A 14,829-nucleotide genomic window follows, 5' to 3' on the forward strand; every position below is an offset into this window, starting at 1 on the left:
CTAGTTTTATTTTGTTGTATTTATCCGCGACACCTTAAAGGCCGGTCCATGAAAATATTGTCGGGCATAAACCGGTCCGTGGCGCAAAAAAGGTTGGAGACCACTGGTCTAAACTATATTGATCTAAGCACTTTGGTACACCACTGGTTTTTAAATGTGCTATATAAATAAAGTTTGTTGTTGTTGTAAACTTAGTCTAACATATGTATAATATGTCGTGTTACAGGGATGATCTGATATCGTCGTGTTGGTGTTGATCCTGGATCAATATTGCAAGTGACCAATCACATTGTTGTGACGTTATTCTTTGGCGCTCCAAGCCATACGTACAATTATGAAGTTCCAATGTTGCAAGGACAATATCAGTTCTGCTTAGCGTTTATTAAAGGGTCAGGGTCCGTTGATCGGCGGACAGAGGCGGTTTCTCGCAGCTTAAGTACAGTTTTTTGTTTTACGGCGGTTTTTCCCGAAGTCGCAAAAGTATGACGTCACAACATTCTGATTGGTCCTGGAACAACATTTACTATGTTGATCCTGGAACAACACCAACACGACGATCGTGCCATCATACAGAGCCAAGAGCAGAAAGGGTGCAGCAGTATATAGTCCTTATTTAATACACCATTAACCATGAATTATTGCATCCCTGCGCTGTGTGATGGGGCCAGCAGCTTGCAGCACTGCTGAGGTATTATTATTACCACGTTGTTTTACTATCTGCCTTCAGCTTCTCTGTTTTTGTTCCTTTTCTAAGGTTGAGTATTTCTCATCTTCCTCACACCACAAACAAATGACGGGCTAATCAAGCACAGTAATAATTTGGTCAGCGAAGCATTTGGTAGTGATTTTGGCACCGTGGGCAGGTGTTGGCTCCTGCTGGACAAAGAAATTTCCATCTCCATAAAACTTGTCAGAAGATGGAAACATGGAGTGCTCTAAATACCAAGCTGTGTTCACTCTGGACGTGATAAAACACAGTGAAGCAAAGAGCAGATGACGTGGCATCCCAGATTACCAAAGAAAAGAGGACTTTGACCTCTGAGCAGTAATGCAGCTTCAGTAATACAGCCCCTGATTCAGGACTGTGATGGTGTAGCATCTTTCTTCAAGACACTTGTGTGTGACAGCTTTTAATGTTCCTCACTACTACTTATGAAGCGCTCCCAAATTCTTGACAATCCACAAAAACCTGTGGTCATCTCTGTCGCTTGTATTAATGATCTTTTCATGAACATACTTGCTGCAAACAGCCTTTTGAGCAATGACCTTCTGTGGCTTCCTGTCCTTGCAGAGGGTGGTGATGATCATCACCTGGACAACCTTCAAGTCAGCACACTGTGATTGTGGTTGTGTCTACTGAACTAGACTGACAGATATATGGTTCAGCAGCCTTAAATGAAATATTTCAATAATCTGAGATACTAGATTTTTGAATTTCCTGAGCTACAAGCTATAATCACTAGAAAAATTAGCATTTCCTGCGAAAATGCTGTGTGGATGCCGTAACGCTGAAGCTGTCTGCTGAAAATAGCTGAAAAAGATGAAAAGTTGCAAAAATTGTATGGCGGTGAAGAAACTGAAAATTCTGCTGAAAACAGGTGAAGAAGCAGAAATTTTTGCTGAAAAGTGGTGAAAAAAAATTGTTGCCCTGAGCAGGATTCAAACCTGGCCCTCCTGGTCTAAAGGCAGCTACTCATTCACTGAGCCAAACTCATTCTCACAAGAAAAGAGATGGAGAGACTGACAATTCTGCTGAAATGAGCAGAAGCTGCGGAGAATTACGCTGATAAGAGGTGAAATGGTTGAAAATTCTGCAGAAAATTGTTCAATCAGCAGAATATCTGCTGAAAAGAGTTTTTTGCTGAAGACAGCTGAAAAAGCTGGGATTTGTACTGAAAAGTGGTGAAAAAACTGAAAATTCTGCTGAAAAGGGGTGAAAAAGCTGAAATTTGTGTTGAAAATAGTTAAAAAAGTTTAATTGTCAACTGAAAGAAATGTTGCCATAAGCGGGATTTGAACCCGGGCCTCCCAGTCTGAGAACGGCTGCTCATCTCACTGAGCTAAAACACAGCTCAGCCCGGCGAGCAGAAACAAGTGACCACATTGATAATGTGTTCCATTCATTTCAATGGGCAAAAATATTGTATAAAAAGCTTAATATTATAAAAAGTATAATAGTTAAAAGTACAAAAAGATATAGCAGGAATAAGCAGAAATAGCAGAATCTTGTGAAATTTGAATGGTGAAAATCACACAAAAATTGTGGAAGTAGTTAAGCGGCAAAGAACGAAGCAACTTGAAGAATAAAGTACAGTGGGGCAAAAAAGTATTTAGTCAGCCACCGATTGTGCAAGTTCCCCCACTTAAAATGATGACAGAGGTCAGTAATTTGCACCAGAGGTACACTTCAACTGTGAGAGACAGAATGTGAAAAAAAAATCCATGAATTCACATGGTAGGATTTGTAAAGAATTTATTCGTAAATCAGGGTGGAAAATAAGTATTTGGTCAATAACAAAAATACAACTCAATACTTTGTAACATAACCTTTGTTGGCAATAACAGAGGTCAAACGTTTACTATAGGTCTTTACCAGGTTTGCACACACAGTAGCTGGTATTTTGGCCCATTCCTCCATGCAGATCTTCTCAAGAGCAGTGATGTTTTGGGGCTGTCGCCGAGCAACACGGACTTTCAACTCCCGCCACAGATTTTCTATGGGGTTGAGGTCTGGAGACTGGCTAGGCCACTCCAGGACTTTCAAATGCTTCTTACGGAGCCACTCCTTTGTTGCCCGGGCGGTGTGTTTTGGATCATTGTCGTGTTGGAAGACCCAGCCTCGTTTCATCTTCAAAGTTCTCACTGATGGAAGGAGGTTTTGGCTCAAAATCTCACGATACTTGGCCCCATTCATTCTGTCCTTAACACGGATCAGTCGTCCTGTCCCCTTGGCAGAAAAACAGCCCCATAGCATGATGTTTCCACCCCCATGCTTCACAGTAGGTATGGTGTTCTTGGGATGCAACTCAGTATTCTTCTTCCTCCAAACACGACGAGTTGAGTTTATACCAAAAAGTTCTACTTTGGTTTCATCTGACCACATGACATTCTCCCAATCCTCTGCTGTATCATCCATGTGCTCTCTGGCAAACTTCAGACGGGCCTGGACATGCACTGGCTTCAGCAGCGGAACACGTCTGGCACTGCGGGATTTGATTCCCTGCCGTTGTAGTGTGTTACTGATGGTGACCTTTGTTACTTTGGTCCCAGCTCTCTGCAGGTCATTCACCAGGTCCCCCCGTGTGGTTCTGGGATCTTTGCTCACCGTTCTCATGATCATTTTGACCCCACGGGATGAGATCTTGCGTGGAGCCCCAGATCGAGGGAGATTATCAGTGGTCTTGTATGTCTTCCATTTTCTGATGATTGCTCCCACAGTTGATTTTTTCACACCAAGCTGCTTGCCTATTGTAGATTCACTCTTCCCAGTCTGGTGCAGGTCTACAATTCTTTTCCTGGTGTCCTTCGAAAGCTCTTTGGTCTTGGCCATGGCGGAGTTTGGAGTCTGACTGGTTGAGGCTGTGGACAGGTGTCTTTTATACAGATGATGAGGTCAAACAGGTGCCATTCATACAGGTAACGAGTGGGGGACAGAAAAGCTTCTTACAGAAGACGTTACAGGTCTGTGAGAGCCAGGGATTTTCCTTGTTTGAGGTGACCAAATACTTATTTTCCACCCTGATTTACAAATAAATTCTTTACAAATCCTACCATGTGAATTCATGGATTTTTTTTTCACATTCTGTCTCTCACAGTTGAAGTGTACCTCTGGTGCAAATTACTGACCTCTGTCATCATTTTAAGTGGGGGAACTTGCACAATCGGTGGCTGACTAAATACTTTTTTGCCCCACTGTATAAAGAATAAAGAGAAACAGGAACTCAATAGTGTGGATGCCCTCAAAGGCATCCACACTATTAAAAGCCTTTGAAATACCTCAGTTTGTATGTAATCAGTATAGTATGTGAAGGTTTATCTTTTTGAAATTATGAAAAAATATGAACCAGTTAAAATTCTACATGAAGCAAGAATTTCAGGCACTCGCTGACAGAAATGAAAGCCAAATCAATAACCCAGAAAAGTTAATAGAATAGATTTTCCATTAATATTAGACAAATTAAAGCATTTCACAGTTAATAGTGAGAAAAGTTAATTAAGCAGGAAGCAGATTTCACTGCTGTAACTTTGGACTCATGCAGAGTTAATAACATTGTGCTGTAAGCATTCGCAGCGCAGTAAGTAGGAAGAGAATGACTAATGGTGAAGCACAAAGACGTCACCGGGCATGTCCACTAATCATCATAATCACGTGCATTCCCCTCACCTTAATCTATCCTAATCCACGCTCCGCTCTTTAAAGGCTGAGCTCAGCGAGGGATGCAGCTCCCGAATCTCACTTCGCTCTTAATTACCGACACAGGAATTAGAGAGGAATTACACGACACCCCTGCCTCTTTCCGTTGCCTCCCTTTGGTGGGGGGTACTCAGGGGACTTCATTAGGTGCTGGGAGCCAAAAACAACACACACCCACCCTGCATGTAAAATGGGAAGTCCTGACTCATTAGCCACGGCTTTCTGTGAAGCTTTCAATAAGTGTTTTCATAGAAGAGCCTGTGATTAACGTGATGTGTGACAATATCAGTGCTAATGTTGTGAGAGACATGTGTGTGTTTATGAAATCATGACATGTTGGGCTGAATGTGACTGAGAGTCTGAGGGACACTTATGCTCCTAGGCTAATGTCAGAGTCAGTCTGTTTATCGTGTTTCTGGACAAAGATTGGGGAAAAGATTTTATAAAATAAACATCATGTTGTGTTCAGTTTAGAGACTGTTTACCAGGGTGGTGCACTGAGGGCACTCATCGATAACTTTGGAGTCATTTTCCAGCTTAAATCTATACAAACACAAGTTGTTTTTTGCAGCCGACGACCTGCCGGCCACTTTCATCTGTGCTTATAAATAAACAGCACTGTGTAAACATGCTTTCTACACCTGGAGTCAGGGGACGTGAGCGACTGTGATAGTGCTCAGTGATGCATCTCGCAGCTGGAAGCTTAGTTAGTAGACTGAGGGGGGGTTTGAATCATCACTTGCAGTCGTAACTTTCAGAATAAAATCTGAGCAAAAACATGAAAGTTTGTGAGTTGAATTTTAGCCCAAAGCTCAAGAGACCAACTTTGTATATCCTGAACCATATAATCATGTGATCATACGAGTTCTGGCTAAAGCTGTGGAGACGACTCGTGTTGTCACATAATCTACATCGTAGAGCTCCAAATGCAGACTACAGGAATACGTAATATGAACCATACAGACTGCATGTTCTTCAAATCAGCGTTACTTTGAATCTCATTCATGCATGTCTCTACTTTACTATGTTTTATTGCAATGTCAGTGTTTCCTTGATCCAAGAAGACAATTTTCATTATGTTTTTGCACATAAATGTTGATCGAAATAAGAAAAGGACTGATCAGATACTGAGCTATGATCACACAGGCATTGAGCTGAGTGTCACCTCAGTTCATTTCCCTTCTATAAAGGCAGAAAACCCTCAAGATTTCTTCACGTCCAAAGACAGAACGTGGACACAGACAGCGGTCGCGTCGTGGACCTGTCGGTGTAATCAGTTCATTCCTCTGACATGTCGCTGATCCCAAACAGCCTATCCATTCACAAGAGGTGGAAAAAGTGGGAGAACGAACAGGCCTGTCAATAAAACCAATTTGTTTTGACAACTGACACAACAAAGGGATGTGAGGCGGTGAAACACCGGACTCCATGTCAGCCTGTAATTTAATGCTGTCAGCTGCCACAGAAGGTCCACCCCCCGGCTCATTAGAGGTGCAGCAGCTGAGCAGAAATGCGCCGCGCTACTTCTTTCTGTGAAGTGATTTCTGCGGGCTCACCTGTACCCGTCGATGAAGCTGGCATTGATGTAGTCAGAGCCCTCCACCCCTCTGATCGGCTGCAGGCAGACGCGAGTAGACTCGAAAGGCATGATGTTCACCAGGCGGTTCTTGAATTTGTTGCACGGCAGGTTGGCACTGATGAATCTTGAGGTATGTGCTTTAGAGTTGGCCAGTTTCTGCAGAGACAGAAGAAAGGACAGGTGATTGCAGCTACACGGCAGCATCCACCGTCTATCATCTGCCTCTGCTCTTTATAGTGCTAATCCAGTGTGGCACGTGAGCAAGGTTGTTAAAGGGCGCGAGGAGCTAACGTTCGCACTTTGAGACGAGCCTTTTTTTCTCCGACTTCAAATGAATGTCGGATACTGTTGTGTGTTGAAGCTCATCCTGAAGATGCTGAAAAGTCAAAACAAATCCTGAAACATTTAGCGTGAGCCGACAGGCCTGTGACAATGCAGATCAAACCAGACAAATAAGATGTTTGGAGTCAAACCAAGCTGCATGAATGATTTCATTCTCAAATTTTTCTTTTCAGTGTCGGTGGGGAGGAGGTGTTTCTTTACCGACAGGCACTAATGTGAGACCTCTGCACTGCAAATCTCAGAATTGCTTGACAAATAAATTTGCATGAACTGAGGAAACCTAATCATGCTCTGTTCAGACTTACAGCCTCCCTGCTTGCATTAAAAAGCAGCATAACACTGAATGCTGGGCATTCCCCCTGCTGCAGGACAGAAACTGCACTTTTGTTAAAGCGGTTGAAGACAGTGGATTGCTGCAGATCATCCTGTGTAAAACTACCTAACCTAACCTAACCTGGCTCTTGCTCTCCCTCTGCAGCTCCCTCTCCTCCAGCCTCATCAGGAGCTCAGAAGTTAAGCTTTAACAACTTCTCCTCTGAGAAGAAGGAAAATCTTCTGCCTTTGCTTGCACTTGAGTATTACATTCACTTAAAATTGGAGAGACTGTACAAACCAGGCCATGATAGCTGCAATGTTTCGTAACTGATTCTGACTTTATGATTTAAAATCTACCTAAAGCAGGCTGGATGGATATGAGTCTTGCAGATCTCCGTACAAAAAATGCTTTTACCCTCATGGTTGTGTTCAATGATCCATCCACCCAGCCCCAAAACCTGTTTAATATTTTTCTCTAGATGCATTAAAGTGTTTATAAACCAATCAAACTATATAGAACCAACTAACATTTTGTTTATTAATCTGAATACCCTGAAATTTTATGATTTAGTTGAATATAAAATGGCACAGATAATAAAGCACAAAATAACTTGCTTTGCCCCAGGACTCAGAAGCTGTTTAAAGTCAGAGAGAGTCAATATGACTTAAGGGGAACAGATTTCTTTAAAAAAAACAAGATAAGGACAAATATAAAGCAGAGATGTGTTTCTGTTAGAGGAGTTAACCTGTGGAATAGTTATGACAGTGATTTAAAAAGGTGGAGTTCATTTTCCTTGTTTAAAAATAGAGTATTAGAAAAAACTATATATATCAAGAATGAAAAGAGCAAAAAAAAACCCCTCTTGATTCTTTTGCTTTGATGTAGTTACTTATCTAAGGTGGAAAGTTTTTTTTTTTTCTTGTTTGTTTGTTTGTTTGTTTGTTTTGTTTTTGCTTTGTTTTATTCTTTGCTTCGAGCCCTGTGTACAGGAGCTGCATGCAAAAAGATCTTTTGTTAAAGCGTAATAAGCAAATGCTTCAGCCAATACCTTTTGATTAGCCTTGTCTCGTGCTTTCTTGCTTTGTGGTAGATCTTTGTTCTTCACTGAGATATTTGAATGCTAATCAATAAAACATATCACTCACTCAAGTGTTTACATGTAGTGAATCTGACTCTGTAAATAAAAAGCTCATTTCTTTTATTCTTAATTTGCACTGAAACATGGTAACACACAGTGTGTCCTGTACATTGTTATGGAGTGACCTCTAGTTTACTAGCGGACAGAAATGCAGTGAGTTTGCACAACAGAGTGAAAAATCCCAACAGAAAGTGTTTGGGTTGGACTCCTATCACCTTCTCCTCAGTGATGATCCTGAAAAGCCTGTAAGAAACTGAAGGTGCAGCTGCTCTCTCGTCTTTTTCCATGACTTAAAGTGTGTCATTGAATCCGAGCACAGTCGAGGCAGCTACTGTATGTGTTTAAAGTGCTTCCTTAAATATACTGAGTGCCCATAAAGTCCAGATCTGCTCACCTTAAACTCCAGCTCCATAGCTGTCACCGCCTCTCCAGCGGGCACCTGCGTGAGCTTCTGGATGTGGGCGTACAGGTTGCGGGCAGGAACTTCTGTGTTGCCGCAGACCGCAGCTTCCAGCAGGGCCTCGTGGACGAATATGTACTGATCCTCTGTCTGCACCATGTAGTTCCTCTGAGCTCGCATGCACGTCACATGACCGTATATGTCCACCGACTTCTCGTGCTTCATCCTCTCCAACATGGCGTCGATCACAATAAAGCAGCCCGTCCGGCCCACACCGGCACTGAGCACAGAGAGGAAACATACGTCAGACCAGAGATCCCTGAGCGCTTCACAGCTTTCCCCTGACCACTGTGGCATTTCCACGGGTCGGGAACAGCATCGAAATCCTCATGAATACCAGTCCAGACCAGTTACAAATGGGTCCTCGTGCCTCCATAAAGATTCACTGAGAGACGAGGCTGGCCTTTAACATTATGGAGGCAAGGAGGGGCTCATTGATTCCACTTTTATGTCATTGGTTGATCAGGGTGATTTCGTTTATATGCCTGCTTGCTCTCAACGCTTACACGTTCTTGTCTGTCTGTCATGGAGCTCAGAGATTCACGATGGACCTTAGAGTCTCTACACCTCATTGAATATTGCTCGGCTTGGATAGGCTGCTTTGTCCTTCTGGAGACACAAGCAGCAGTAAAACCTTCTTTTACAAGGCCATGCTTGGTCTTTCTTATTGACCTACACGTGAAGGAAATTATAGATGGTTATTGTCTTTGGTTCAAAGACTTGTTCGTGCGCTTAAAGCTCACATTAAATTATAAAAAAGGCCATTTTAACTGATCTGGAGGCAGATCATTAAAGTTGCCTAAACTAGTCGTTCTGACACAGATCAGCTACGTTTCCTCAGTTTTGAACTTTTTGCACTTTTTACTTGTTTCTTGTATTTTGCAGTTTTCATAATAAGTTAATGATACCACTGCTGAGCTTGGCCAGGAGACTCTTGTAAAAGAGATTTTTAATTTTAACAGTAAAAAGGTAAATAAATGATGATATAAATTTAAAAAATGTGAGTTAATGGAGCTAACAAACTGCAGTCCAACATGGAAACTTGTTTTATTGTGTGGCAGAAGTAAAGAGATTACTCTACAACCCTGATCTTAGTGAATGGACCAAACTGCTGTGAGCCGTTTGAAGAACAGTTCATATCCAAAAATGTTTTGTTTTGAACATATCAATAGGACAAGAGCTTTCAGAGTATATCATTGTGTTATTCACCATTATTTGGTTGCATCTACACTGTTGTGCTGTGGACGACGAGGCCCACAGATGCACTGCAGCATGTCTGCGGGTTTTAAAGTGCAGCTCAGGACCTCTGCATACATGCTCGTGTACTTATCGTGTTATAAATAAAAATACCTGCAGTTCATATCTAACATCCTCTTATGGAAATATATGAATTCTGGATTTGTGCTGTCGAATTGGAAATGGAAAAGCCAGATACGGCTCTCTGACTTTATGGAAATGTAATATCTGTTCCATAAGGAAGAAATATTTGATTTTTGTGTCTAACTTTGTACAGTATGAGCAGACCAGTCGTTTGAGATGCAGAAAAAAGAAGAAAAATCTATTTCCTGCTCGCCTTAGAACAGTTTCCCTCCTTAATGTTAATAAATGGGTATTTTTTTAATCACTGTTATTTAATAATAAATTGTTAGTTAACAAAATGAACAAACATAATAATGTGTAGTAGTTATTAACTTGTTTGTAGAACATTATTGTAAAACTGCATCTGATTATTAAAATGATAAAAAAGCAGTTTTTGTATTTTTTAATTACAATTTTATTGACTGTTAAATACAAAATAATGAAAGTTCCTGATCAGTTAATATAAGGTGAGAGTACAAATGAAACATTTTAAGATTGTACCTTTTATGTTGTAACTGGTGTTTTAGGCTGGTTGATAAAAAACGGAGGAAACGAACATCCAAAAGCTGCAGCGGCACGTGGGAGTCCCTGATGACAGCTATATGTCACTTCCTGTTTCTACACGACCTTCAGCAGTGTCCGTTTTTGAATTTTAAGCTGACTTTGAAAGGACGGCAGAGGAGAATGAAATCACAAGGGAACAGTTCGTTCGTACGATGCATTCTTCCTGCGTTCAGCATGTGATTAAAACGAACCTTCGACGAGAGCAGACTAATAAAGAAGAGTTCTGCTTGCCAAGAGAGATAAAAGCGCAAACATTTCCAAGACAAAGAAAAGCGCATAAACGATGTGATATTATTATTTTTTCCTCCCAATCGGTTGCAGCAGATGGCCCCGCCCCTCCCTGACGCCGGTCCTGCCACAGGCTTCTTCCTGTGAAACGGGAGTTTCTCCTTCCTACTGTTGCCAAGTGCTTGCTCACAGGGAATCATCTGACTGTGAGGCTTTTCTCTGCATTATTGTTACATAAAGCAGCTTTAGGCTGTTGTTCTGATTTGGTGCCACATAAATCTGGTGGAGAAGCATAGATGTTAGAGTCTGTGTGTTTTGTTTACTTTGCAGGCTCAGCTTTGTGTTTGGCTCTTTCTGTATTTTAGTATTCATAGTTTGGACTCGGATACTCACGGACTGGCTTCTTTTCCTTTCTCTGAGCATGTTTCATTATTTTTTTTGTTTGTGATTTTGGTTTATTCCATTCTTATCACCCTCAGTGTTTCCTCACTGTATGTTATGTTGTAGTGTGATGTTTGTTTATTTAATAGTCCTTCTTTTGGCTATTTCCTGATTTATTTTGTCTTTCTGATAGTTTTACTTCTCCTGTCCTGTGTTCAATTATCCATGATTATCTCATGTGTAAATCTATAATCAAGCCCTTCCCTTTCATCCATGTCTTAGCATTTCTCTACCCTCCCTGTGTGGCTTGTTTGTGTCTTTTGTCTTTCCCCAGTGGACTTACTATTTTTGGTTCTGTGCATTAACCTAATAAATGTGTTTTTCTGTATTTGGGTCCCTTTTCCTGCACTATATGACAACACAAACAGGAAGTGACATCCCTCCAGCATAAGGGCCTCTGTTCCCTCCATTTAAAGACAAATAAAGTGAAATAATGTGTTGTTGGCGATTCTTTGGTAACAGGAAGGCTGTGCAGTATTCTGATTTACAGAATCAAACACATTTCTGTTCATTTGACCAACTTAACTCATTCTTGTAAACAGATCAATGGATTTCAATTATAAACCATGTTGTGTGTGAACACATGAGACCATGGTGAGTAACACACGGCCACATTAGGGCGTAGAGTGAAAGATGCACAGCAGTTGTTTTTCTCCAGTTTCCTCCGTTTGCTTTTTCTTTATTACAGGTTGGAGTGTGACTAAATGCAGTATGAGCTTTAGATACTGAAGTATTTCAGTGCTACACTTTGAAATCACTGATCCTACTTCTTCACAGAAGAAGTGGTGTGAAGGTCCTTCAGACAGCAGGGAGGGAGCACGCTGCCTACAGAAGACTGGACTGGCTTTTCAGATCCTTGCTCCTGTTGTTCCTTTGATACGCTCCCCACATCAGCTGGGTTGGTAAACACGAGTGTGCTGTGTGCAGCATACCAAAACACTTTGAAGGATTTCTGTTTTCTTTCGGCACAACACGTTTTCTTTGATGGGTTAGCTGTGAAGAACGTTCAGCACTTAAAGCAAAGTATTTAAACAGAATTGCTGCTCTTGGCTTAAAGGTGTTAGTGTGCTTTGAACAAACTGGGCTGCGACTTATTGTCCAAGCATGTCTAAAGGCAGATTAATGTTTACACTGGAAATTGGGGTGAAAAGGCTTCTGTGAGAGCTTCCTCCAGGCTGCATCTCTGTCTGCCTGATTCACCTCTAGGACTTTGGTGTATTTGCATTTGTGTTCATAGAGAAATAAATTGCACAAATGCAAATGTCAGGACGTACCAACAGTGTTTAAAACTCACTGTAATCTTCGTTCTAAAATGATGGCGCCATAGCTGTGAAAAAGGTTCAGCTGCTTTTGTAACAAGATCAATGTTAGCCTGAGACAAACTTAAAAATATTAGAAATTTAGGATAATATCAGACTTCAGCTACAACGTTCTCACACAAGACCTGAATAAATAAATGAATGAATTACTAAACAATACAGATCAACAGATGGAGACAGAAAACAAAGCAAATAAGTATATTAAATCAACATCACACAGAGTAGCTGTGAAAACCTTGCAAGAGTGTGCATGTGCCTTACAGGGGCTGGTTACTGGTTTGAGAGTTGCATACACGAAGATGGTTTCCAGCAATGTCACATGATCTGAAACAGTTTTTGAGCATGCTGCAGTATTTGCGTTAATGTAAGATAAGGTCTACCTGCAGTGAACCACCATGGGTCCGGCATCTTGAGGATTGCAGGACTTGATTCTGCGTAGAAAGGCCAGTGTTGGGGTCGGATACTCAGGCACTCCATGGTCCGGCCAAGCCAGAAACTGGAACTGTCGAACTTCTCTTTTTTCACTGGAGCCGTTCTGTTGACACATTTACTCATAAAAACAGACCCGACACACTAATGTGATCACGAGGCTAAAAGATTCACTGGCGTAAATTCAATTATCCGAATGATTAATGCAAGAACTTCTTATTATGCATCACAAATGCACTCTGAGCTGCACTCAGAAGCACACAAAGTGTCCTTGGTGACGTTTTGATAGCTTTATCAGTGACAAATATCAAGCACACCACATTTTTTTTCCAATTCAGGCACCAAGGCCACAATCTGCTTAGACCAGGGGTGTCCAAACTGCGGCCCGCGGGCCAACTGCGGCCCGCAAGTAACTTCATAAATAGAATAGAATAGAATATGGCCGCACTTCAACTTTTGCTTGAGTGTATTGCACTTCTTAGTTTTAACACCAGGGGGAGCTGCTGTTGATCAAGGCAGTTGCTCCACCAAAAAGGACAATCACAGAAGAAATTTACCCCAAGTTACTAAACATGTCAGAACCAAAGAAGCGAAAAGGTAGAAGGTGAGTGCAGAAAACTTCAGACACGGTGGGAGAGTGAAGATTTCTTCAAAGAAGTCAAGGGGACGTGTGTCTGTTTGATCTGCACTGAAACTGTGGCAGTTATGAAAGAGTATAATGTACGACGTCATTATGAAACCAAACATCAGGCCTGTGCATCCGACACTGGTGCTGAGCCAGAGCAGAAATTAACTCTCCTGCAGGGTCAGCAACAGTATTTATATTGTGCTCAAAAGGTCCAGGAAAAGGCTCCAATAGCTACGAGGTCGCCCAACTCATCGTGAGACATGGCGAGCCTTTTTCAGATGGAGACCTCATGAAACACGGCCTCGTTAAAGTCACCGAAATAATGTGGAAAAAATGCAGGACTTCAACAACGTCAGCGTGTCCAGAATCCAGTCATGCGACGCACTGAAGACTCGTCAGCCAACATTAAACTGCAACTGTCTGATAAAGCTGCGCTTTTGATGTTTACTCCATCGCATGTGATGAGAGCACCGATGCGTTTTTCTTGTTAACACACAGAGTACACACCGCTGTGCACAGCGCACGCGCAAAGTCAGCTGATCTCATCTGATGCAGATTTGCTCCTTGATCAAGTGACATTTGATTTTTGCCACGAGTGGCGTCGGATCAGCACCACAGCTGGACAGCTGATACTCACCAGAATAATTCACTAAAATGATGCACTCCTGTTATTAAGTCCAGTTCAGTCTGTTAATGTTGATAACGGTTTCAAACGGACGTTAACAGATGTGTTGCTAAGTCTAATGTAACTTCTGTCGGTGCTGTGCTTTTTGGAAAACAAATTTCCCAGAGGAACCCACCCGAGGGATTAATAAAGTTTTATCTTATCTTATCTCTTATCTTAATAACTTAAATAACAAGCTTGAAATGTACCCGTCCATCTTTATTGTTTTTCTCTGTGCTGTAAATCAGAAATCTGAGGCTGTTGTGAGAATGAGCTACCAAAGCTTTTTCTGGATAAATCAATAAAGACCCATTTATGGAAAGCTGTGATGAAGGCAGTTTTGTCTTTAATTATATTCAACAATACAACACATTTGACCACTTTTAAGTGATTGTTCTAACTTTAATATAAAGTTAAGGTTATATACCTCATTTCTCGTAAGTGGCCCCGCCCCTCCTATATTTTTATGTATGTGGCCCTCAGTGAAAAAGGTTTGGACACCCTGGCTTAGAGTCTTAAGTACTTTCTAGACAAGAAAGAATATTTTCTATCCTTTTAAAGCTGCGGAAGCCTTAATCAGCACGGAGTGCTGCAGGGATGACCTTTTTTGTAGGCCAACCCAGAAGGTAGCATGTCTTTAGCATCCCAATGACTTCTTTGTCAGTTCCTTATACAAAAGTATGTGACTTTTGGATTATCAGAGAAAAAAGGTTCTGTGGGAAACACTAGTTTATAATACTTGCACACTGGTGAGCAGAATTAGGTCGATGAGCTGAAGACATTTTGTGATTTGCAATTGCGAGAGTTCAGCAATCTGTTTGTTAAGTGATTCAATTATGATCCTGTTTCCATTTTTCCTCGGATGTGTGAAGCAGTCTCAGATCATTTTACTGAAATTGAAAGAATTTGGACTTTTAGCTCTTTGTTATGCTTCAGTTTTTATTTGCT

At 41.4% G+C, this 14,829-nt stretch overlaps 1 protein-coding gene across 6 annotated transcripts in view; it reads right to left on the minus strand.

The window, feature by feature from the left end:
• ptprfa (protein tyrosine phosphatase receptor type Fa) overlaps positions 1-14,829 on the minus strand; it is a 385,498-nt gene that overhangs the window by 9,755 nt on the left and 360,914 nt on the right. For all 6 annotated transcript variants that reach the window (XM_087852896.1, XM_087852895.1, XM_087852893.1 and 3 more), the window contains 3 exons: positions 12,541-12,695; positions 8,184-8,469; positions 5,971-6,149 (listed from right to left, as the gene is read on the minus strand). In XM_087852896.1, the coding sequence (XP_087709022.1) occupies positions 5,971-6,149; positions 8,184-8,469; positions 12,541-12,695 (620 nt within the window). The remainder of the gene's footprint in view (positions 1-5,970; positions 6,150-8,183; positions 8,470-12,540; positions 12,696-14,829) is intronic.

The sequence above is a fragment of the Neolamprologus brichardi genome, chromosome 15 (assembly GCF_056152115.1).
Source record: "Neolamprologus brichardi isolate AB-2024 chromosome 15, ASM5615211v1, whole genome shotgun sequence".
NCBI lineage: Eukaryota > Metazoa > Chordata > Actinopteri > Cichliformes > Cichlidae > Neolamprologus > Neolamprologus brichardi.